The 25,695-nt window shown below is 44.4% G+C and overlaps 1 protein-coding gene across 1 annotated transcript; it reads left to right on the forward strand.

Moving 5' to 3' along the window:
- Positions 1 to 1,818: 1,818 nt before the first annotated feature.
- LOC149320438 (vomeronasal type-2 receptor 26-like) lies at positions 1,819 to 25,695 on the forward strand. The gene is made up of 5 exons (XM_089499711.1): positions 1,819 to 2,100; positions 9,891 to 10,295; positions 13,232 to 13,462; positions 17,664 to 17,790; positions 24,641 to 25,695. The coding sequence occupies exons 1-5, from the start codon at positions 1,819 to 1,821 to the stop codon at positions 25,564 to 25,566; spliced, it is 1,971 nt and encodes a 656-aa protein (XP_089355837.1). The 3' UTR covers positions 25,567 to 25,695.

The raw sequence follows: 25,695 nt of genomic DNA on the forward strand, positions 1-25,695 counted from the left end.
CCCTTCAGCTATGAAACAGAAGAGAAGCTCTATATAAGAAAAATCATACTAGTTGTCATCTTTCAAGCAACTTTGTGTTAGGTTTCCTTTTTCTGATTCGGTTGCATGATGTAGCTGAGAGCATCAAGCCCCACAGGAGGGGGTGGCTATTGCAAGCAGACCCAGACATGATGCTGGCATCGTTCCTTCTCCTCCTTCTCCTGCCCCATGCTGCCTGTATGAAGCTGAAGGCCAAATGCTTGCTGACTCTGAAAAAGGATGAAATAGAGACCATAAACTATTACAAGCCAGGAGACTACCTCATCGGAGGCCTCATCTCAACAGCGACTGCTACTATCTTGCCATACAATTTCCACAGGACTCCATCTACATTACTTGCCCCGTAAGAAATGATAGATTGGTTACTATTCTACTTTATCCTGATTTCATAGAAGCGTGATATTCCTGCTTCAGAGGACCAGTCCTTGTTTTAGCTGCTCAGTCCTAGTAAAGTGCTGGCTCTCTTTTGTCCCTTGAGAAAGAATTGGTGAATACCAAAAAATAAGGTCCTTGTCATGCTTACATGTGTAATAAATCTTGTAACTGAGAAGAGGTTGGCAGCATGAACTTTCATAGACTTAAGTCTACTTCCACTTAAGTCAATGAAAGCAAAGGCTGCCAACTTCTTTCTTTTCGTTAGTCTCAAAGGTGCTACAAGATCTCTTTATATACTGATTTTATTCTGTCTCCCAGAGACCTGTTCAGATAGAAAATATTCTATTTACATTGTGAGAATTGGAGGGGAACATGTGAGCTGTCTAGTCCAACCCTTTGACACTGCAGGAATCTACAGCTAAAGCATCCCAGAGAGGTGGCCATCCAATTGCCAATGGGTCCACTGCCTTCTTTGAGGAATGTGGTTCATTGTTGAACAACTCTTACTGTCAGGAAGTTCTGGCTAATGTTTAGTTGGAATCTCATTTCTTGAAATCTGTTGTTTCATGCCCAGTGCTTGAAACCACTACTTTACGTTAGGCGAAAATTTGATTTCCCTTTCTTGTCATTTGACGCCATTTGTTTCTGAGGGAGGTTGTTCCATTCCTAAATAACTCTGATCACCAGGAAATACTTTTGAATGTTTAGTCAGAATTTCCTTTCTTGTCATATAAATTCAGAAGCCCCACCCTTTGGAATAGCAGAAACAAGGTGCTCCAGCTTCCGCAAGTAGGGTTCCCAGAGTGAAAACTGGAGAGGACTACTGTACCTAAAGGTACCAGATCCTGTCTAATCTTGGAAGGTAAACCCTGGTTAATACTTGGATGGGAGACCTCCAACTGATGTAGCAGGCTACATTTCAAAGGAAGGAACTGGCAAAACCACCACGGGGTTTTCTTTGCTTAAGAAATCCATGGGGTTGCCAAACAGGTGACTTGAAGGCAGATACACAGAGAGAAGAGGGAATGTCAGCTGGCATCGCTTGTTATCTGGTTGTGTGACAAGCAACACTTGCTAAAATTTCCTCTTCTATACAACCATTAAAGTTACAGGAGCCCACTCCAGTTTTCACTCCGGAAACCCTATTCATATACTGTAAGAGCCCTTGAAGGAGGCTGTATCATATTACCTTTTAGTCTTCTATTTTGTTGCAGAATGAAGTTGACTTGCATCTAAGAATGCAATGTCATTGTGAAATTATGGGGGGAGTGTGTCTTTAAAACAACAGCTAGACACTTAGTTTCCCTGGAAAGACCCTCATGAGTTCATCAATGAGGAATTTGGCATGTCATATTTGAACAGAGCAAGACAATGCGATCTATTTATGTGTTTAGGACTGCCATTATGAATTACTGGCACATCCTGTCCTTCTCCTTTGCCATTCGTGAAATCAACCAGAATCACTGGCTTCTACCCAATATCACCTTGGGTTACAACATCTATGAAAATTATTTCACTGCAGTACTGACTTCTGAAGCCTTGGCAGACTTGCTCTCTTCTGGGCTGGCAAATGTTCCAAACTATGCTTGTGGAAAACAGAATCACCTGCTGGCTGTTCTTGAAGGGGGCAACTATGAAATCTCTAACCAGATTTCAACTGTGCTGGGCAACTTCAAAATCCCACAGGTATGAAAGGGAGGGCGGTACGGAGGTAGTAGTTGTATATAGCTGCGATTAATTACACATTGCAATCTTTTCACAAGACAACCATGGATCTCAAAAAGTGAGGCAGTGGACATTTTGAATAGTGAACATTCAACATCCCCCTTATGTCAACATTAAGCTTTATTGTTGTCTTGCTGCCACCTCCTTTCAAAAACCTGTGGCAATTTTTAAAAAATTTTTTAATGTCAAAGCCTCCAGTATTTTCAAAAATCTGCTATGGATTCTTGAATTCATACCATGAACAGTAACCTCTGGATGTTTCAGCTCACTGAAAAAATATATCTATATCCATTGAACAATATCTCTCTTATCTATCTAGCTAGATAGCTATCTATAATCTTGTTGTTGTTGTTGTTGTTGTTGTTGTTGTTGTGTGCCTTCGATGTCATATTCAAGAGGGAGTTAGCTTGTTTTCTGCTGGTCCAGAAACTAAGACCTGGAGCAATAGATGCAAGCTCCAGGAAAAGAGATTCCAGCTCAACATTAGGAGGAACTTCCTGACAGTAAGGACTGTTCGATAGTGGAACACACTCCCTCAGAGACTGTGGTGAGTCTCCCTCCTTGGAGGTCTTTAAACAGATGCTGGATGGCCATCTGTTGGGGATGCTTTGATTGAGAGTTCCTGCATGGCAGGGGGTTGGGCTGGATGGCCCTCGTGGTCTCTTCCAACTCTATGATTCTATGATTCTATGAGTTTTCAGCTTACGGGTGACCCTAAGGTGGACCTATTACACTGTTTTCTTGGCAAGTTTCTTCAGAGAGGTTTTTGCTATTGCCATCCTCTGAGGTTGAGAGAGTGTGACTTGCTCAAGGTCACCCAGTGGGAACACAAAATTGAGTCAGGATTCAAAGTTGTAGTCCAGCGCTCAAATATCTACACCACACTGGCTCATTATCTATCATTTATCTATCTAATTGTTTATTTGATATCCCTCTCAGGGGTTTTTAGCAGTGGGTTTCTACACGGTCAGTGGGTTAAGCTAGATGACCCTGAAGGTCCCTTCCAACTCCATATAAACTTAATCAAAATCTTACGATCTTCAGGAAAAGGCTTTTTCTTGGTCCCGCTTGGTAAGGACATGAGAGAGACCCTTCACAGGAGGCATTTGTGCCCATGGAAGTCTAGTCTGCCCCCCTCCCTGCTTTCCGTTGTCCAGCCAGCAAGAACATTCTTATTTAAGCAAGCTTTTAATATGTAATTGTACCCAGGGAGGTCTTATGGGGTGTTATCTTTTACATGCTTTTAAGGCTTTTGTACCTTTAGCTTAGCATGTTTTTAACGATTTTGTATTTTTAACTGGTTTTATTGGGGTAATGTTTTAAATTCGGATTATCAAGTTATACTGGATTTTCAAAGTATCTTTTGTGAGCCACTTTATTGTGGCATCAGAGACAGAGAAGGCTAACATCAGTAACCTTGCTAATGAAAACTACTAAGAAGTAAGCCATTGTGACAGGTAGGATGAGATCCAGCCTCATGATAAGTATGATGACAGAGCTCCATCACAATAATTAGGATTTCATCAAAACATTAGGAGGAACTTCCTGACAGTTAGAGCTGTTCGATAGTGAATCATAGAATCCTAGAATCCTAGAGTTGGAAGAGACCACAAAGGCCATCCAGTCCAACCCCATTCTGCCATGAAACACACTCCCTCAAAACTGGTGGAGTCTCTTTCTTTGGAGGTTTTTAAACAGAGGCTGGATGGCCATCTGCCAGAGGTGCTTTGATTGTGTCCTCCCATGTGGCAACCATCAAAAAAGGTTTGGTTTTGGAGGGCATTTCACATTTCAGAATTCCAGATAAAGGAGTCTCAGCCTGTAAAGGGGAAGGCAGAAGGAGGCTCAGTGAAGATTACTGCAGTGATTCAGATGCTGAACTTGCATAGATTCAGCAGTTGGACAGCTCTTCAACAACAAACCTGACGTATTGTAGAGATGCTGTTGTTGAACTGAGGGTTATCATTGAAATGAAGGGTAGATTTTCCAATACATATGGAGCCACCACTACATCAATCTGATGCGGGGGGGGGGGTTGAAATGTGGTGCTGGAGGAGACTTCTACAGCTACCATGGATCAGAGCTAAATAAATGGGTCCAACAGCAAATCAAAATTGAACTCTCATTAGAAGCTAAAACGAATAAAGCAAGGCTATTGTACCTTTGGGGAGCTAACACAGAATCATAGAATCATAGAGTTGCAAGAGACCACAAGGACCATCCAGTCCAACCCCCTGCCATGCAGGAAATCCAAATCAAAGCATCCCCAACAGATGGCCATCTAGCCTCTGCTTAAAGACCTCCAAGGAAGGAGACTTCACTACACTCCGAGGGAGTTTGTTCCACTGTCGAACAGCCCTTACTGTCAGGAAGTTCTTCCTAATGTTGAGGTGGAATCACTTTTCCTGGAGCTTGCATCCATTGTTTCACATTCTAGTCTCTGGAGCAGCAGAAAACAAGCTTGCTCCCTCCTCAACATGACATCCCTTCCATTCCAATATTTAAACAGGGCTATCATATCATTTCTTAACCTTCTCTTCTCCAGGCTAAACATCCCCAGCTCCCTGAGTCGTTCCTCATAGGGCAAGGTTTCCAGACCTTTCACTATTTTAGTCACCCTCCTCTGGACATGCTCCAGTTTCTCAATGTCCTTTTTGAATTGTGGTGCCCAGAACTGGACACAATATTCCAGGTGGGGCCTGACCAAAGCACAATAAAGTGGCACTATTACTTCTCTTGATCTAGACACTATACTTTTATTGATGCAGCCTAAAATTGCATTGGCCTTGTTAGCTGTCGCATCACACTGTTGACTCATGTTCAACTTATGGTCTGCTTGGATCCCTTTCACATGTACTTTCATTCAGCAATCTGTCTCCCATCCTATATCTGTGCATTTCATTTTTCTGCCCTAAGTGCAGTATCTTACATTTCTCTGTGTTGAATTTCATTTTGTTAGCTTTGGCCCAGCTTTCTAGTCTATTCAGATCATTTTGAATGTTGATCCTGTCCTCTGGAGTATTAGCTATTCCTCCGAATTTGGTGTCATCTGCAAATAGAATCATAGAATTGGAAGAGACCCCCAAGGGCCATCCAGTCCAACCCCATTCTGCAATGCAGGAACTGTCAATCAAAGCATTCCCGATGGATGGTCATCCAGCCTCTGTTTAAAGACCTCCAAAGAAGGAGACTCCACCACTTTCTGACGGAGTGTTTTCCACTGTTGAACAGCTCTGTCAAGAAGTTCCTCCTAATGTTTAGGTAAAATCTCTTTTCCTTCAGCTTGCATCCATTGCTCCAGGTTTGAAGCAGCAGCAAACAAGCTCGCCTGAGTATGGGACTACAACTCTGGAGTCCTACCTCAGCCATGAAACCCACTGGGTGACCTTGGCTGAGTCACATGCTCTCAGCCTCAGGGAAAGGCAATGGCAAACCTCCTCTGAACAAATCTGGCCCAGAAAATTCCATGATAGCCTTAGGGCATAACTCAGAAACAGCTTGAAGGCACACAACAACAACAATTGTACCTTGGACACATTAGAAGATGAAATGATATTTGGTATTCTATAGGAGACTTACATCTTCGTTAGAAAGGAGAACAGTTTCACAATATCCATATTTACCTAGAGTCTGCCCTGACATTGCAATTTCCAGGCATTCATTAAACAATGATAGCCACTGGAATGCCAGATGTCCAATGGTCACCAATATGCATTGAGCCAGTGCTCAATGCACATCTGAACAGTGGTTAGGAAGTACCAGAACACAATAGAAATTCCCAATTCATGTCAGGAGTGCTCAATGCACATCAGACGTGCTTGGTGAATTTTAAAGATCTCTTACTAGTGCCTAGATAATCAAAGGGATCCAGGAGTCCAAGTAGACCACAAGTTGAACAAGAGTCAACAGTGTGATGTGGCAGCTAAAAAGGCCAATGTGATTTTAGGCTACATCAATAAAAGTATTGTGTCTAGATCAAGGGATGTAATAGTGCCACTATATTCTGCTTTGGTCAGACCCCACCTGGAATATTGTGTCCAGTTCTGGGCACCACAATTCAAAAAGGACATTGAGAAACTGGAGCATGTCCAAAGGAGGGCGACTAAAATGGTGAAAGGTCTGGAAACCTTGCCCTATGAGGAACGACTTAGGGAGCTGGGGATTTTTCGCCTGGAGAAAAGAAGGTTAAGAGGTGATATGATAGCCCTGTTTAAATACTTGAAGGGATGTCATATTGAGGAGGGAGCAAGCTTGTTTTCTGCTGCTCCAGAGAACAGGACAATGGATGCAAGCTACAGGAAAAGAGATTCCACCTCAACATTAGGAGGAACTTCCTGACAGTAAGGACTGTCCGACATTGAAACACACTCCTTCCTCAGAGAGTAGTGGAGTCTCCTTCTTTAGAGGTCTTTAAACAGAGGCTTGATGGCCATCTCTCGGAGATGCTTTGATCTAGATTTCCTGCATGGCAGAATAGGATTGGACTGAATGGCCCTTGTGGTCTCTTCCAACTCTATGATTCTATGATTCTATGATCTTCACAATTTACCAACAGGGTTTCATTGCATTATTAGATCCAAAACACACTGCAGAAATAATCCAGTTTGAGACCACTTTAACTGCCCTGGCTCAATGGTAGCGAATTCTGGGAATTGTAAAAGAGGGAGACTGCATTACAGATGGATAGACTCAGTTAAGCAAGCCACAAACTGCCCTGAGTTTGCAAGACTTGAATGGGAGAATTAATGAGTCTCTTGGAGATCTCTCATTTCTCACTCACCATAAGTCAAAGCCAACTTGGCAGCACATAAAAGCAAATAAGATACAGAGATAGAGGGGGATTGACAGGGGGAGGTCTCTATAAGGCTTTAAGATACATTGTCATCCTTCAAAGCCTAATATGAATTCAATTTTGGGGGGAAAACTTCATCAAACAGCATTTTTGTAGTAATATGATCAGGCTAGAGAGCCATCATGGTGTAGTGTTGACTATGACTCTGGAAATCAGTCTGATTCCCTATTCAGCCATGGAAATCATTGGATTAACTTGGGCAAGTCAAACTTTCTCAGCCCTGGAAAATCCCATGAAAGATTTGTGTCCAGGTCACAATAAGTCAGAAATGACTTGGAGACACACAAGAACAACGCTCAGGCTCATGACTTCTTTGACATAGGAATTTTATCACACAAAGGAGATTGGGAGTTTATCCTGTGAATATCTCAGAAAAATCGTGTAATTACATGTAACGATTTCAAATGATGTCACACAAAACCCACCATTAAAGAGGTCACAAAGAAGCATTAATGCACATCTTTTTACTTTCGGGATTTCAGCAAGAATGCATATCCAATATCACTTTATTTGCGCAATTGTGTGTGATAATCGTTCATGCAATTATCCGCCATTTCTGCTTCATTTGAGGGATGCTTTAAATGCACTTTAATCTCTCTTTAATGGTGAAATCAGCCCCAGTGTGATGAACCCCATAGATAATTTTGATGTACAAAATGCTGCTCACAGAGCAGAGCAGAGCAGAGCAGGCTGTGGGTGTTTTGATGTGTCTGAGAATGTGTGTGAATGTTATGTGAATGTCTTGTTATGTTTGCAATGTCAGCTATCTCAAGTTATTGTGCAAGTTAAAAAAACGGGGGGGAGGGGGAGGGAATCCAGGCAAGGCCTCGGGGTGTCTATTTAACTAGTGATCCATTTTCTGCTAGGAAACCCCCCTGAACCTGGGGTTTTTTTATTTGCATTTGCTGGATCTTGCGTTTGCTGTTTTTCAGCACTGGTAGCCAACCTTTGTTTATTTCAGGGTTTCTTCTTTCTTGTTGAAGTTGTCTAGGTATTTGTGGATTTCAATTATTTCCCTGGGCATCCTGACATGGTAGTGGTTGGTGTGGTCCAGAATTTCAGTGTTTTCAAACAGCATTTTATGCCCAGGATGGTTTATAACATGTTCTGCTACTGCTGACTTTTCTGGCTGACCCAGTCTGCAGTGTCTCCCAAGTTCCTTGATTTGTGTTTGAATGCTGCATTTTGTGGTCCCTATGTAGACTTGTCCACAGCTGCATGGTATGCGGTAAACTCCTGCAGCCATGAGAGGGTCCTTCCTGTCCTTCGCTGAGTAAAGCATTTGCTGGATTTGCTTGATTGGTTTGTAGACCAGTTTCCCTTATTCTGTCTGTGACTCCTTTGATGTATGGTAAATATACCCTCCCTTTAAGTGGTTGTTTGTCTTCACCCCTATGGGTTTTTCTGGGTCTGGCAGCCCTTCTGATGTCTGAGCTGGAGTAACCTTTAGCCTGTAGAGCCCAGTCTAGGTGCTTCAATTCATCTTCCAAGAAGTGGGGTTCACAGATCCATTTTGCCTGGTCTACCAGTGTTTTTATTGTGCTTCTTTTTTGTCCTGGGTGATGGTTGGAGTTCTTATGTAGACATCTATCCATGTGTGTAGGTTTTCTGTATACTGTGTAGCCGAAACATTGGTTTGGTTTGTGGATGACCAGGACATCCAAGAATGGCAATGTTCCTTCCTTTTCTTTTTCCATCGTGAATTGGATATTCGGGTTGATGTTGTTCAAATGGTTCAGAAACACTGCTAGATCTTTTTCTCCATGGCTCCAAATGGTGAAAGTGTCATCCACATATCAGAACCATGTTGTAGGCTTTTTTGGTGCTGTTTCCAGGGCTTGCTTTTCGAAGTGTTCCATGTGAAAGTTTGCTATCACAGGGCTCAGGGGCCTTCCCATGGCTACCCCATCTCTGCTCATAGAATCCATTGTTTCACTGGAAGTAGCTTGTGGTGTGGCAATGTTTGAACAGGGCTGTGATGTCTTCCCGAAAAAATTTTCGGATGATGGTGTCCATTATGGTGAACAAGGAGACCACATCAAAGCTGATGTTTCCAGGTTTGAGTTTGAGGTTGCTGATTTATTCCAGCTGAGAATTTATAACTGCAAAGCCAGGATCCTATAGGATATTGTTGTAATAGTTATAGTGGAACCATAGCACAATAACTGTATAGTGTGAAAAGGACCAACATTACTGAGTACTTGAGGGAACGCCTTCTTCCCTATTGTCCGTCCCGCACACTAAGGTCCTCTGGAAGAAATCCACTACAGCCAAAAAAATCTAGGCTAACATCTGTCTCCCAGAGGGCCTTTTCTACTACTGCTCCTAAACTATGGAATGACCTGCCGGAGGAGATCCGTTACATTTCCACTCTGGTAGCTTTTAAGAAAGCACTCAAGACGGATCTCTTCCGGCAGGCCTTTCCAACCTAGTTACCCTCCCCAGATATAGAGATATTTGTCCCCTCATCTGTCTATTTCCCCCCACCAATGTTTCTGCCTATTTTTTGGTTGTTCAGTGTTTTTAATGTTTTTAATGTTTTAATATTATTACTGTTTAATTCTGTTTTAGTACTGGGAATGGGGGGTGGTGGTAGGTCTAGGGTTTGATTTTTTAACTCTATTGTAATTTGTTGTATTTTATTGTTGTAACCCGCCCGGATTCTTCGTGATTGGGCAGGCTAGAAATAAATCTATTATTATTATTATTATTATTATTATTACTGAAGTGAAAGATGTTTCCACATTTTGGCTGACATTTTGTTGGTTAATCTCTAGACTAGAATAGCCCCATTTGTTGAATGGTGAGTCAACCCATAGCTAAATCCCATTGATTCAATGAGTCTGCTCTAGACAGGACTAACAAATGTAAAACAGCCAGCTCCTCTTTTCTTTTCCAGGCCAGTTATGGTTTTGCTTCCCATCTTCTCAATGATAAAGCACTGTTTCCTTTTTCTTACCGAATGGTTCCCGAACAAAAGCCCCACTACCTGGGGATGATCAGATTGCTCCTTCATTTCAGGTGGACATGGGTCGGTCTGATAGCACCAAAGAACGATAATGGAGAAAGGTTTGTGCAGACCTTGACTTCTGTACTCACTGCCAATGGCATTTGTGTGGCCTTCTCAAAAAGCATCATGGGAATGACTATCTTTTTTGGACAAATGTATCAAGACATGAGCCATGTGCTCTGGTTAATGACGCAGAGAAAAGTCACTGTATTGCTTTACTATGGGGACTCCCACTCCCTGTTTGACTTCATAACCCTGAAGAAATTTCTTCAGACAACTGTGAAACGACCTATCGTTGGGAGCATTTGGATCATAGCCATTTTGAAGGACATCACCTTGGCTCCTCTGGTTTCAGAAATACATCGCCTTCATGGTTCTCTGTCCTTCTCGATCCAGACCCAAGCAGGGCAAAACTATAACAAATTAGACACATTTTTTAAACCCATCAAGGACTTTGGGACCAAAGCATTCCATTGTTCAGATGGAAAGCATGCATTGTCTGTGAAAAGCCAAGATAGATGCAGAGAGAGAGAGAAATTGGAGGCTCCAACCCAGGATGTGCTCAAAGGTGTCCTTTCTGAGGATGGATACAGTATATTCAAGACTATCCAGTGCATGGCACATGCCATTCATGCAATGCGTTTCTCCAGATCCAAACAGCTAGCAATGGGGCATGGGAATCAGTTGGAACACCAGAGGCTACAGCCATGGCAGGTATCTATCCTATTATCCCTTGATTAATTTTATTTATATGCCACCTTTCCCACAAAGATGGGACTCAATGTGGTTTATGATATAAAAAAGGACAAACAAAAACCAAGGTAACTAAAACAGACAAACCTAAGATTAAAATACCATTAAACTGTCTACAGCAGTGACTCCCAAACTTTGATCTTTCACATGTTTTGGACTCCAGCTTCCAGAAGCCCCAGCCAGCTCAGCCAACAGTCAGGAATACTGGGAGCTAAAGTCCAAAACATCTAGAGGAAGAAAGTTTGGGAACCACTGGTCTACAGACTTAAAACCATATAAAAGCAAAGTCCCACAATGGCACATAAAGTCTCATCATGGCACTGCCTTTCCACCGTGGTGAGATTGCATGTTCCTGTCAGGCAAGAGGCTACTCATGTTGGCAGTAGTGCTGTTGGTAGGCCTTTCCATGTCAGAAAGGTTTTTGCTGAGGAGCCAGACTACGTCTGCCTCTGCACTGCAGAAATAATCCAGTTTGATACCACTTTAACTGCTGTGGCTCAATGCTATGGAATTCTGGGGGCTGTACTTTTGTGAAACATTTAGCCTTCTCTGTCAGAGACCTATGGGGCCACAACAAACTACAGTTCCAAGAATTCCATAGCATTGAGACATGGCAGTTAAAGTGGCATCAAACTTAATTATTTTTGCAGTGCAGTTGCAGCCTAAATATGCCAAACAGCTACTGGGCAGCAGCAGAAGTGAGGATAACATTGGCAGAGAAACCCTTAGAGACAACAGCATTGGCGCCATAGCTAACCCTTGTCAGGACTGCACAGAAGGAGGCATGATAAACCCCTTTTGAATGTCTTTTACATGAAAAACCTATGAGGGGACAGCCCAAAATGAAACAAGTGAAAATGAGGTGAGTGCAACTATGAAAGGGTAGGGGGCTGCATTAGTTTCCCCCAGGAGACCAGATGACCAAATGGTGTAGTAGTGGTTTGAGTGTTGGAAGTCAAATCCGCACTCAGCCATGGAAACCCACTGGGTAACCTCGGGCAAGTCACACTCGCATGCTCAGAGGTAAGCAAGGGCAAACCCTCTCTGAACAAATCTTGTCAAGAAATCTCTGTATTTGTTTCAACCTCAGGGTCACCATAAGTCAGAAATGATTTGAAGGCACACAACAGCAGACAGAGATTATCGCACATGACTCACAAGCAAATATCCCCAATGGTATAGACGTGCATTTAAGCCTCAATGATGGATCTTAACATACTCTCCCGTGGTGGGGCCATATGCAGCCTGTGCTTGTCCCATGGCTTTTCAAGAATGGGATTTTCCCATTCTTGAAAGGCTATGGGATACGCCCAGGCTGCATATGGGCTATCTATGGTTCACCATGGAAGAATGCAGTCAATGAATCCATCATTGAGGGTTAAACACATGTCTATTGCATCAGAGATATTTTGTGTATGAGTCATGTGCAATAATCTCCAACAAAAACGAGACATTGGGTGGTTGCAACCCCCCCACACACCAAACCCAGCATGTTTTAAGTCAACAAATGCCCTCCAACACCCTCAAGGAGACATGGAGGGCATTGTTTATGTTTTTGAACCTTCCTAGGCCATTTAGACACAGAAAAGGCCTTTTCTTTAACCACACTTCTTGTTTCCAAAAACAAAAAAAGCTTTTTCTGAGCCTGATGAGACCAGAGGGTTGCCAAAACATGATGGAAATTCCTTTCCCCATGCCTCCATTTGATAGTAAAAAGATTTTTCTGTGGAATTTTTTTTCATGGGGAACAGGGGCTCCAGGGAGCCTCCAAACATGATGGAAATGTCCCCATGCCCTCTAGAGGGGACTTTGCCCACCCTTGATGTCAACAGTTCTCAAAAATATGCTGGAATAAAAATAAAAATGCCAATAAAAGGATAGCCTCTCAGGGAAAGTCATTCCAGAGACTGGGGGCAACCCCTAAAGGCCTTTTCTTGTGTTTCTAGTAAATGTGCTTGTGAACTTGGTGGGATCTTAGAACACAGGCAGACCTATATGGGAAGATATATGCCCCCCTGAACCCTCCCCTCCAGAATCTGCACTTCCAATAGCAAACCAAAATCCTCTCCTTCCCCTCCCTTGCAGTCCCTCTCAAAATGAGGAAGGGAAGTGATACCATTTTGAGAAGGACTGGAGAAAGAAACTGGTGTTTTGTACAGGGTTCTGGGAGTGTTGGTCTGAGTGTTTTGCATATGTTCATGAGTTTGAGGGCTTTCTATTCCTTTTTGGGGCCTGAAGATCCTATGGAATATTTTCTTTTAAAAGGTGGGATCTAGGAGAGGGCTGGCTGGGTGCTTCGAGGACCACAATAATGGGTTCCAGAAGCTGCATGAAGCCTGCAGGCCACCATTTGCCCACTTATTCATTATTCCCTGTGCCTGAAAAGGCGTTTCCTTATCAGTCCCACATAGATCCTCTAAACATGACATGCAACTCTTTCAGCTTCCTAAATCCTGCCATTCTCTTTGTCACTCTAGCTTCACCCTTTCCTGCGAAATGCCCAGTTTTGCAACACTTCTGTTGATAAGGTTTATGTGGATGAGAATGGGGACTTGGCTGCTGACTATGATATTGTGAACTGGGTGCTGTTCCCTAATGGCTCCTTTGGCCGAAGGAAAGTTGGGAGTATAGAGCGAGAAGCATTCTCATCCCGTATCAAGTTCAACATTGATCAGGATGCCATTGTGTGGCCCAGCTGGTTTAACCAGGTGGGTAAAATGTTGAGCCAGTGTAGTGTGGTGGTTTTGGTATTGTACAAGGATTTTTTGAAACCGGGGTTCAAATCCGCACTCAGCCATGGAGATCATGGCAAGTCACACTCTCTCAGCCACAAAGGAGGGCCATGGCAAACTTCCTCTGAAAAAGTCTTGTCAGGAAAAATGAGTGATTGAATTGTCATAAGTCAGAAACAACTTGAAGGCACATAACAACAACAGTATTGGTTCATCTGCTTCACCTCTAATTTCAAGGAGATACCATGAGCAACACTGTAGCCATGCAGACTGTACAGTAATAACACAGTAACTGTAATCCTACAACTTTGCACTGCCTTCCTTCAGCATGCTTTCAAGCCCAACTGAATGCTGATATGGCAAGAGGAAAGAAAGGAGGGAAGGTGACTTTCTTCCTCTCCGTTTTCTTCCTAGAGCACAGCAGTGGGACAGGAGGCAATCCCCTCTGTTCAGCTGCCCCCCTAAATTCACATGTATATATGTGAATGCCAATAGGATGCTAGCTAGAGAATATTAATGGGGAAAATGCATTGGGACATAGATGTATAAACAGCCAGACACCATCAGCATCACACTCCATGTGACTCGATGCAAGATCTTAGTATTTTAATTTGTGCATTTTATGACCTACATCCTATTACTAGTCCTGACTAGAGGAGACGAATTAAATCAATTGGATTTATCTATATAGGGGTGGGAAAAGTGGACATTGTTGGGGACCCCAGGGTCCACTATGGGTAAAAAAGTTTTTAAAAGTTTATTTCCCAAAAATAATGCATTCTAGGGAGTGCAGAAGGCATTTCAACCATGTTTGAGGCAGACCACCTGGATCCTGCAGGGATCAAACAAAAAGTTTGCAAAATCCCCCCCACCACCACATATATATACAGTCAACTCTTCGTATCAATGCAGATCCATTCCAGACCCACACATCCTGCCTGCAGATAAGAAAAAACACTGTACCTCAACAGGCCTTGCTATCCAAGGCTGCTCAAATCCGCAGATGACAATCCCACAGTTGGTGGGACCCTATTGTAGATATTTGCTCTCAAATGCCCTTGAGGTACATTTATAATAATAATAATAATAAATTTTATTTCTACCCCGCCCTTCCAAGAAATGATCAGGGCGGCTTACAAAGTTATAAAAAACATTACAATACAGGTAAAATTCAATCAACAGTTAAAAACCATTATTACAAAAACCGGAACAGGAAGACGATAAGTAAAAGATACATCTATCAGGGGCAATAGAAAAATGCAAAACAATCATCAATCCAGGGTCAGAGGAAAAAAAGGGGCAGGAGAAATAGACAAACAATTTAAGGTGGGAAGGCCAGCCGAAATAGATATGTTTTCAGCTGTTTTTTAAAAACATCTAACGAGGCGGCGGAGCGAAGCTCTGCAGGGAGCTTATTCCAAAGTACAGGGGCAGCGGTGGTAAAAGCCCTCTGTGAGGTTCGGGTCAGATTGGACCTGGGAACCTCCAACAAGTTGGTCCCAGAGGTTCTGAGTGTGCGGGGTGGATTGTGTGGGGAGAGGCGGTTCTCCAAGTACCCTGGGCCCAAGCCATTTAGGGCTTTATAGGTCAAAACCAACACCTTGTATTGAGCCCGGAAGCGAATAGGCAGCCAGTGAAGATCTTTTAAAACAGGTGTTATATGGTCCGACCTGGAACTACCAGCGACCAATCTGGCTGCCATATTCTGCACTAATTGCAGCTTCCGAGTTTGGTACAAGGGTTGCCCCATGTAGAGCGCGTTGCAGAAATCCAGACGAGAGGTTACCAAAGCATGTACAACAGATTCTAGGTCCTTTCGGTCCAGGTAGGGACGCAGCTGGCGTATCAGCCGAAGCTGATAACAGGCACTCCTGACCGTCGCATCCACCTGAGAAATCAGCTGGAGCGACGAATCAAGGAGTACTCCCAAGCTGCGCACCGAGTCCTTCAGGGGGAGCGTGACCCCGTTCAGGGCCGGGTGACAAATCTCACCACCAGGAACCGGGGAACCTATCACCAGTACTTCCGTTTTCCCTGGATTCACACTGAGTTTGTTCTCCCTCATCCAGCCCATTACTGACGCCAAGCAGGCATCTAGAGGAGAGATGCCATCCTTAGTTACTGCATCAGTCGGAGACATAGAGAAAATTATCTGGGTGTCATCAGCGTACTGATAACACCGCGCCCCATGTCTCCGGATGATCTCTCCCAGCGGCTTCATGTAGATGTTGAATAGCATAGGGGACAAAATCGCTCCCTGAGGGACACCAGATATCAGGGCCCTCCTATCGGAGCGACAGTCCCCCAGCTCCACCATCTGGGATCTGTCCGAGAGGTAGGAACGGAACCACTGCAAAGCAGTGCCCCCGATTCCCAACTCCCTCAGGCGTCCCAGAAGGATACCATGGTCGATGGTATCGAAGGCCGCTGAGATGTCCAAAAGCACTAACAGGGACACGCTCCCCCTGTCCATGCTCAGACGGAGATCATCAACTAAGGCGACCATGGCAGTCTCAACTCCATAGCCCGCCCGGAAGCCAGTTTGAAATGGGTCTAGAAAATCGGTGTCGTCCAAGATCGACTGAAGCTGGAAGGCGACTGCTCTCTCGATCACCTTCCCTAAGAAAGGTAGCAGCGAGATTGGTCTATAATTATTACGAAGCAGGGGGTCTAAGGAGGGCTTCTTTAGCAGGGGTTTAACCACTGCTAATTTTAATTTAGATGGGAACTGGCCCTCGCTTAGAGATGTATTAATTATGTGGTGCAACATTAGTCGCACCACATCTCCCCCCTGAGCTGTCAACCATGAGGGACAGGGATCAAGAGAGCAAGTCGTCCTCCTGACACTTCGGAGGATCTTGTCCACTTCATCGGTACTAACAAACTCAAAGCGATCCAGTATAACAGGGACCACGGACGCTTCGGACACCTCTCCTATAGGATCTGCACAAAAACTGGCGTCGAGATCAGCCCTTACCCGAGAGATTTTATCCGCAAAGAAGTTGTTAAAATCGTCGCAGCAGGCTTTAGATGGCTCCAAGATCGGGCTCAGGGTGGGAGGGAGCCGGGTTAGCTCCCTCACAACCCTGAACAGCTCTGCTGGACGCGACTCTGCGGACGCAATACGTGCAGCATAGAAGGAATTCTTTGCTGCACGTATTGCCACTCCATAAGCTCTTAAATGAGAGCGAAGGAGTGTCCTGTCAGACAAGCGCTGATGTCTTCGCCATTTGTGCTCTAGTCGTTGCGCGACCCGCTTCCTTACCCTGAGATCTTCCGTGTACCAGGGTTGTTTTTTGGAAGCAGGCCGGAAAGGACGCTTGGGAGCGATGCTGTGTATAGCCCTAGAGAGATTAGTATCCCAGATGTCAACTAGGGCATCAACAGAATCGCCGTCAGAGCCAGTCGTATACCCCTCTAGGGCTTCTTGGAACCTTATGGGTTCCATCAGCCTTCGAGGGTGGACCATCCTAATAGGTCCGCCACCCCCGGGAGGGTTAATGGTAGAAGCCTTGATTCTAGCCTCAACCAGGAAATGATCCGTCCAAGGCAAGGGAGAGACACTAGAGATCTCTGCCCACGGAGCCTCCAAGTCCGTACTGAAGATCACATCAAGAGTATTACCGGCACAATGAGTTGGCCCTGAGACTAATTGAGACAGGCCCATGGCTGCCATTTATCCATTTAGGATCAGGAAGGGCCTTTTTTGAAATAGGAAGTGACTTCTGTTCACTTCCTGCTGTTAAAAACAGGCCTCTCCTGGACCTAAAATGGTCTAGGAAAACCAAAAAACATCGTAAAAGTGCCCTTATATCCCACCAAAAGGTACTTGGGAGCAAAAACTTGATTATTTTTTCCCTATGGAAACAGGTGTAGTAGAAGGGATGTGACCTTCCAAGTTCACCTGAGGGGCTAATATGACCCCCCGTTATTCTAAAGTTGCCCATCTCCGACTTACATGTTGACATCCCATTCAGCAATTGATTCAATGGGTGTACATGAGTTGGGGTGACCAACAGGATTCCAACCTTTGTTCCACATGGCATATGGATCTTGGTAGAGTATACATATTTATTTGTACATACATACACACATACACACATAATATAGATTTATATATTGCCCCATGGACAGAGATTTTCCTTAATATTTTCTTGCTTGATCTTTCTTTGTATAGACACTCCCCCGCTCACGGTGTACGAGGAGTTGTGACTTGGGATACACCATAGTGATTGAGGAAGGAAAGCCCATTTGCTGCTACACTTGTGCGCCTTGCCCAGAAGGAACCATCTCCACTCATGAGGGTAGGTGACAGAAGGAAGGGATATTTTTCATGGTGAACCATTAAAAGTTATAAGTAGACGCTTAGAACAGTCCGGCCAGAGAGAGGAGAAGGAGAGGAGCTGCTTGGCAGCCATTTTGAGACCGTGTGCTTGAGACCGTGTGCTCGTTGCTGAAGGGGAGGAGCTTCTGTGAGTCACATCTGTGAGTCACAAGGGGGCAGAGCTAGCAGACTAGCTTTATATACCAACTTCCAGAGCCTTCAGAACAGTCCGGCCAGAGAGAGGAGAAGGAGAGGAGCTGCTTGGCAGCCATTTTGAGACCGTGTGCTTGAGACCGTGTGCTCGTTGCTGAAGGGGAGGAGCTTCTGTGAGTCACATCTGTGAGTCACAAGGGGGCAGAGCTAGCAGACTAGCTTTATATACCAACTTCCAGAATTTTAGTTTTCTTTAACTGAACAACTCTGCTCAAGTGGCATCAGGTTAGAATCGGATATTGAAACAGAACCTTCCCTTTAAGTGTAAGATAGCAGCCAGTACATTCCTTTAAAGAAGTATTCCCAGTAGATTGACTGTTATACTCATTACTAAAGACTTTGCAGTATGGACAACGAGGGATCTGCTGCAGTCACCTGCAACTCTTGTGGGATGTTTCTCTTCTTGCCTACAGAAGTGGAGAACTTCACATGCACCAAGTGCAAGTTGGTAGCACTCTTGGAGGAGAAAGTGCAGCAGCTGGAGTCCAGAGTAGCTACACTTCAGCAGATTAGGGAACAAGAGGATTTCCTGGACACAATAGAACTAACCATCTTGGATGAGTACCACGCAGAGGAAGATGCTAGGGTGGAAGAGGTCACTTGCCAAACAGAGGAGGCAGACAGCTGGAGGAATGTCACAAAGAGAAGTAAACCAAGAAGGAATTGTTCGGGGAGCTTGCAGCTAGAGAATCGATTCCAAGCTCTTTCCCTTATCAAGGAGGATGAAGAAGAGCAGCATGGACAGACTTCAGGAACGGAGCAGGGGAGCCTGAGAGTCCCACCCGAGGGAACAGTCGCTGCTAAGCCTCGGAGGAGGCGTGTGGTCGTAGTGGGGGACTCCTTGCTGAGGGGTACAGAAGCAGTGATTTGTAGGTCTGACAAGATGTCTCGAGAGGTGTGTTGTCTTCCAGGTGCAAAGATCCGTGATGTGACAGAGAGGCTGACAAGACTGGTCAAGCCTACTGACCAATACCCCTTCCTTTTGGTCCACGTGGGAACTAATGATACTGCAAGACACAGCATTCAGAACATCAAAAGGGATTACGAGGCGCTTGGTAGGAAGCTGAAAGGAATGGATGTACAGGTTGTCATCTCGTCTCTTCTGCCAGTTGAAGGGCATGGTCCAGGAAGGGAGAGGAAAATAGCAGATGTGAACAACTGGCTTCGCAGATGGTGCCGCCGAGAAGGATTTGGATTCTTCGATCATGGGCTGCGGTTCCATGAGGAGGGACTTCTTGCAACAGACGGGTTGCATCTCACGCCAGTTGGAAGAAATGTTTTTGCCAACAGTCTCAAGAACTTGATCAGGAGAGCTTTAAACTGAGTTCCGATCGGAAGGGAGACAATATTAAGGAAGGCAAAAGGGATGGCGAAAATAGTCAAACTGACACAGAGGAAACAAGGCAAACAGTGCAAGGACCCAACAGTGGGAGGCAAAAAAACTTGCACAGGCAGCAAGTAAAAGGGAACCATGGTCTGCGATGTCTCTACACTAATGCACAGAGCATGGGAAATAAGCAGGATGAACTCGAACTCCTAGTACAACAAAGCAAATATGATATAATAGGCATCACTGAAACCTGGTGGGATGAGTCTCATGATTGGAATGTGGAAATAGAGGGGTATAACCTTTTTAAGAGAAATAGGCCAAACAAGAAAGGAGGAGGAATAGCACTATATGTCAGAGATATTTACACCAGTGAAGAGATCCTGGACATCAATCATGGAAGCCAGGTGGAGAGCATCTGGATAAGAATCAAAGGGGAGGGAAACAACAAGGATGTTACAGTGGGAGTCTACTACAGACCCCCAAGTCAGACTGAGGAATTGGATGATGCCTTTCTAGAACAGATGACCACACACTCAGAAAGGAGAGATGTAGTAGTGATGGGCGACTTCAACTACCCTGATATTTGCTGGAAGTCAAACTCAGCAAAATCCTCAAGGTCTAGCAAATTCCTCACTTGCCTGGAAGACAATTTCATGGTCCAAAAGGTGGAAGAGGCAACAAGGGGGACAGCTATTTTAGATCTGATCCTAACCAACAAGGATGACTTGGTTAATGGGGTGCAAGTGGTGGGATCATTAGGTGGAAGTGACCATGTTCTCCTGGAGTTTGTAATACAGTGGAAAGGAGAAGCCAGGCAGAGTCAGACACGCATCCTAGACTTTAGGAGAGCGGATTTCAGTAAACTTAGAGAAGTATTGAGGGCGATTCCATGGTCAGAAATACTAAAAGATAAAGGAGTTCAGGATGGATGGGAGTTTCTCAAAAGAGAGATACTGAAGGCACAATTTCAAACAGTTCCAGTGAGAAAGAAAAACGGGAGGTGTCTCAAGAAACCAGGATGGATGACTAACGAACTTTCAACTGAGCTAAGTTTGAAACGGAACATGTATAAGAAATGGAAAAAGGGGGAAATCACAAAAAAGGAATTCAAAGAAATAGCAGGCATGTGTAGGGGTAAAGTCAGAAAAGCTAAAGCGCAGAATGAACTCAGGCTTGCTAGAGAAGTTAAGAACAATAAAAAGGGCTTTTTTGGATATGTCCGCAGCAAAAGGAAGAAGAAGGAAACGGTAGGGTCACTGCGTGGAGAAGATGGCAAAATGCTAACAGAAGACAGAGAAAAGGCAGAATTACTCAACACCTTCTTTGCCTCAGTCTTCTCAGAAAAGGCAAAGGGTGCTCAACCTGAGGATAATGGAGCAGAGGACAGAATAGGGGAATTTCAGCACAGAATAAGTAAAGAGATAGTAGAGGAACACCTTATTAATCTAAATGAATTTAAGTCTCCAGGACCAGATGAACTCCATCCAAGGGTATTAAAAGAACTGGCAAATGTAATATCGGAGCCATTGGTAATAATCTTTGAGAACTCCTGGAGAACAGGAGAGATCCCAGCAGACTGGAGGAGGGCAAACGTTGTCCCCATCTTCAAAAAGGGGAAAAAAGAGGATCCCAACAATTATCGTTCAGTTAGTCTGACATCAATACCAGGAAAGATTCTGGAGCAGATCATTAAACAGAGAGTCTCTGAACATCTAGAAGGCAATGCCATAATCACAAAAAGTCAACATGGGTTTCAGAGAAACAAGTCATGCCAGACAAACCTAATCTCTTTCTTTGATAAAATTACCAGCTTGGTAGATGAAGGGAATGCTGTGGATATAGTATATCTTGATTTCAGTAAGGCCTTTGACAAGGTTTCCCATGACATTCTTGCAAACAAGCTTGTAAAATGTGGGCTAGACAAAGGAACTGTTAAATGGATCTGTAATTGGTTGACCGGCCGAACCCAAAGGGTGCTCAACAATGGCTCCTTTTCATCCTGGAGAGAGGTGACCAGTGGGGTCCCACAGGGCTCTGTCCTGGGCCCAGTGCTATTCAACATCTTTATCAATGACCTGGATGACAGAATTGGGAGCATACTTATCAAATTTGCAGATGACACCAAATTAGGAGGAATAGCTAATACCCCAGAGGACAGGATCAAGATTCAAAATGACCTGAATAGACTAGAAAGCTGGGCCAAAGCTAACAAAATGAAATTCAACACAGAGAAATGTAAGGTATTGCACTTAGGGCGGAAAAATAAAATGCACAGATATAGGATGGGTGACACCTGGCTGAATGAAACTACGTGTGAAAGGGATCTAGGAGTCCAAGTAGACCACAAGTTGAACATGAGTGAACAGTGTGATGCGGCAGCTAAAAAGGCCAATGCTATTTTAGGCTGCATCAATAGAAGTATAGTGTCTAGATCAAGAGAAGTAATAGTGCCACTGTATTCTGCTCTGGTCAGGCCCCACCTAGAATATTGTGTCCAGTTCTGGGCACCACAATTCAGAAAGGACATTGAGAAACTGGAGCGTGTCCAAAGGAGGGCGACAAAAATGGTGAAGGGTCTGGAAACCATGCCCTATGAGGAACGACTTAGGGAGCTGGGGATGTTTAGCCTGGAGAAAAGAAGGTTAAGAGGTGATATGATAGCCCTGTTTAAATATTTGAAAGGATGTCATATTGAAGAGGGAGCAAGCTTGTTCTCTGCTGCTCCAGAGAACAGGACCCGGAACAATGGATGCAAGCTACAGGAAAAGAGATTCCACCTGAACATTAGGAGGAACTTCCTGACAGTAAGGGCTTGTTCGACAGTGGAATGCACTCCCTCGGAGGGTGATAGAGTCTCCTTCCTTGGAGGTCTTTAAACAGAGGCTGGATGGCCATCTGTCAGGGATGCTTTGAATTGGATTTCCTGCATGGCAGGGGGTTGGACTGGATGGCCCTAGTGGTCTCTTCCAACTCTATGATTCTATGATTCTAAGAACCTTTTCAGTCCCAGACTGTCTTTGTCTCCCTTCATCCCATCTCCAGTTTGGTCATTGAGTCTCTCAATGGTGGTTTCCACATCAGTAGGGTGTAGAGTGGTTTAGCAATTACTTGCCTTTGCAGGTAACTGCAAATTCAAACAGTCGATTTATCGATTAATATTTATTTTAAAAAAATCAAAAAGGCAACACGGGGTGTTTGTGACATCTCCCACCCCTCTCCCATTCGTCCCTCCCCCTCCATAAAATAATGATGTGATTCCAGTCTGTACTTCCCACTTGCTGAACACTCTTCAGAATCGATTCTTTTCAAAAGAACCACTTTGAAAGTAGTGTCAGGAAAATCCTGTTCTTTTGCATTTGCCCTGTTTTATTCCAACTGGAATCGATCAGATGAGGATCTGAAGCAGTTTCAAGTGGAAACGACGGTCATATACCCTGAATCATGATGCACTGCAAATTGTAGTGGGAATGACCCCCTAGAGAGGTGTTCTCTTAGGTAAATAGAATAGTGTTGTTGCTTTTATTTGCGATTTTTCCACATTCAATGGGGTCTTTCACGCCTAACCCCAGCGAATGTGGAGGGACCACTGTATTTAAGCCTTACCTCCAGCCAAAATGTCTCCCAGGGAACTGTACTACCATTAATTTGACAGTTCCTTGGTCTGAGGCTTTCAGTCTAAATAAGGTGGTATAAGTAAGGAAAGAGAGATTGTCAGTGAGGGAGGAAATTAAATTTTAGATTCTGGCTTCTTTTTCGTCCTCAGAGACTAGAGCCATAACACTTGGGACATGGAGGGAAATCCTCCCACCAGCTCTGGAGCTCACGTATGATGGACGTGTGCTTGGCTGCTCTTCTCTCCCTCAAAGACCAGAGCAATGGGAGTTAGGATGAAGAGAGGGGGTCTCACCTGCCTCAGGGCAAGGAACAATGGTGCTGTATTTGGCTGTTCTTCTCTTCCTCAGAGACCAGAGCTATGGCACTTGGAACATAGAGGGTAGGCCTAGGAACAGTGGAGTTAAATACCAGCATGAACTGACATGCTCAGTGACATGAAACCCACTAGCTACCACTGAAGCATTGCATACAGGGACCCTTGTAGAAGTGCTTCCTCTTCAGCCTTGCACAAGCAACAAGGACTTCCTGAGGACTGGCATGCCTCTATAGTTTTGGTTATTCTTCCCCAAGCAGATTTCTGGCTAGCTCCTGTGTCTTGATTTATTCTGGCTATGATGCACTCCTTTGTCCTGACTACTGACTTGTTCAGTGCCTCCTAGAGGCTTATCTCATGGGCGCAGTAGAGCAAAATAGTGCCAGAATAATAGTGCCTTTGGTTGCAACATTGCTATAGCAGGGTATTCTAATACCTCATCTTCTCCCTTCACTTGCTCGCTTAGTTCTGATTAAACCATCTGCTTCATACAAACACACACAAAGAGAGAGAGAGAGAGAGAGAGAGAGAGAGATCCCTCTATATCTCAGTTGCTTGCTCAATTCCCAGACACAAGTCTCCTTCTCTTTCTTGCTCAGTTCCAATGCAAAGTTTCTCTGACACACAGACATACATATGCCCAACTGTCAGTTCTGATGGCAAGTCTTTGCTTCATTTTCTCTCTCTCACACACACACACAGATCCCCTTCTCTTTCTTGCTCAGTTCCAATACAAAGGCTCTGTCCCTCACACATCCCCCCTCTCTCAGTATTGATGCAAAGCCTCTGCCTCCCACATTTATAGAGCTACCTCTCTCTCATTTGCTCAGTTCCAATGCAAAGCCTCTGCCTCTCTCTAATACTCGTTCTCTCTCACACACACATAAACACACATGCACATACATCTTCCTTTTTTTAAAAAGTTACATCACCCAAGAATGCCCTGTGTGCCAAATATTGAAAGGGAAGAGGGGGTGAGCAGTTACTCTGTGTAGAAACACATTAGCACTAATGGACACAATGGTTCTGGAAGTGTGAAAGGTAAAAGGCAAACCTGGTTTGCTCCTGTTTTTACAGGGAACACAATAATAGCAAGACAGGTGCCTCATGCAATAAGGTTCCTAGTTCCTGGCTCACTTCAAATTCTTACCCACATGGCTCCAATGTAGCAATATCCTGAGTGCCTTGGAAGAACTGTGAAATTTGGGTGATGGTGGTGGTGATGATGATGATGATTTGAAGCTAGATCAAAGCCTTTATTTTGTACCAAATTTGGTTCAACTTACATGATATTAGTGATCCTGACATCTTTCTCCTCCCCCTCCCCTGCCTGTCCCTTTCCTTTTTCATTCTTTGCAGATGCAGACAAGTGTTCCAGATGTCCTGAAGATAAATATCCCAACAGAGACCAAAATCAATGTCTCCCAAGGAATATAACCTTCCTGTCCTATGAAGACTCTTTGGGGCTCGTCCTGCTCTCCTTGACTCTGTTTTTGTCCTTAACTACAGCGTTTGTGTTAGGCATATTTATTAAATATCTAGAGACTCCCATAGTCAAAGCCAACAACCGGGACCTCTCCTATATTCTTCTTGTCTCCATCTTGCTTTCCTTCTTGTCCTCCTTCCTCTTCATTGGACAGCCAAAGAAAACAACATGTCTTCTCCAACAAGTGGCTTTCAGCATCATCTTCTCAGTGGCTGTTTCTTCTGTGTTCGCAAAAACAATCACTGTGGTATTGGCCTTCCTGGCCACAAAACCAGGGAACAGGGCAAGGAGATGGCTGGGGAAGACCTTGGCCAATGCCACTGTGTTTTCCTGTTCATCTGTTCAAGTTATCATCTGCACCATTTGGCTGAGCTCCTCTCCACCCTTCCCTGATTCTGACATGCACTCCCAGCCAGGAGAAATCCTACTACGGTGCAATGAAAGCTCTGTTGCCATGTTCTACACTGCCCTTGGTTACATGGGCTTCCTTGCTGTCACCTGCTTCACAGTTGCTTTCCTGGCCAGGAAGCTGCCTGGGGCCTTCAATGAAGCCAAGCTGATCACCTTCAGCATGCTGGTCTTCTGCAGTGTCTGGATCTCCTTTGTGCCCACCTATATGAGCACCAAGGGGAAATACATGGTGGCCGTGCAGATCTTCTCCATCTTGGCCTCCAGTGCTGGGCTCCTGGGCTGTATCTTTATCCCCAAGTGCTACATTATCATGTTAAGGCCTGATCTGAACACAAAGGAGCATCTCATGATGAAAACAAAGGGTAATATATCTGATCCTAAGAATTAGGGTTGAGGAAATACACCCCCTCACCAGAAGGTAGACAAAAATACTGTAACAACTTCCGCGGATGGCAAAAAACATCTGGAGTGCCAGATACAATGATCCGAGAACTTTGGCTATACTACAATAGATGAA

This window comes from Sceloporus occidentalis, unplaced genomic scaffold (assembly GCF_023333645.1).
Source record: "Sceloporus occidentalis isolate IW3139 unplaced genomic scaffold, rSceOcc1.0.p SCAF_1, whole genome shotgun sequence".
Taxonomy (NCBI): domain Eukaryota; kingdom Metazoa; phylum Chordata; class Lepidosauria; order Squamata; family Phrynosomatidae; genus Sceloporus; species Sceloporus occidentalis.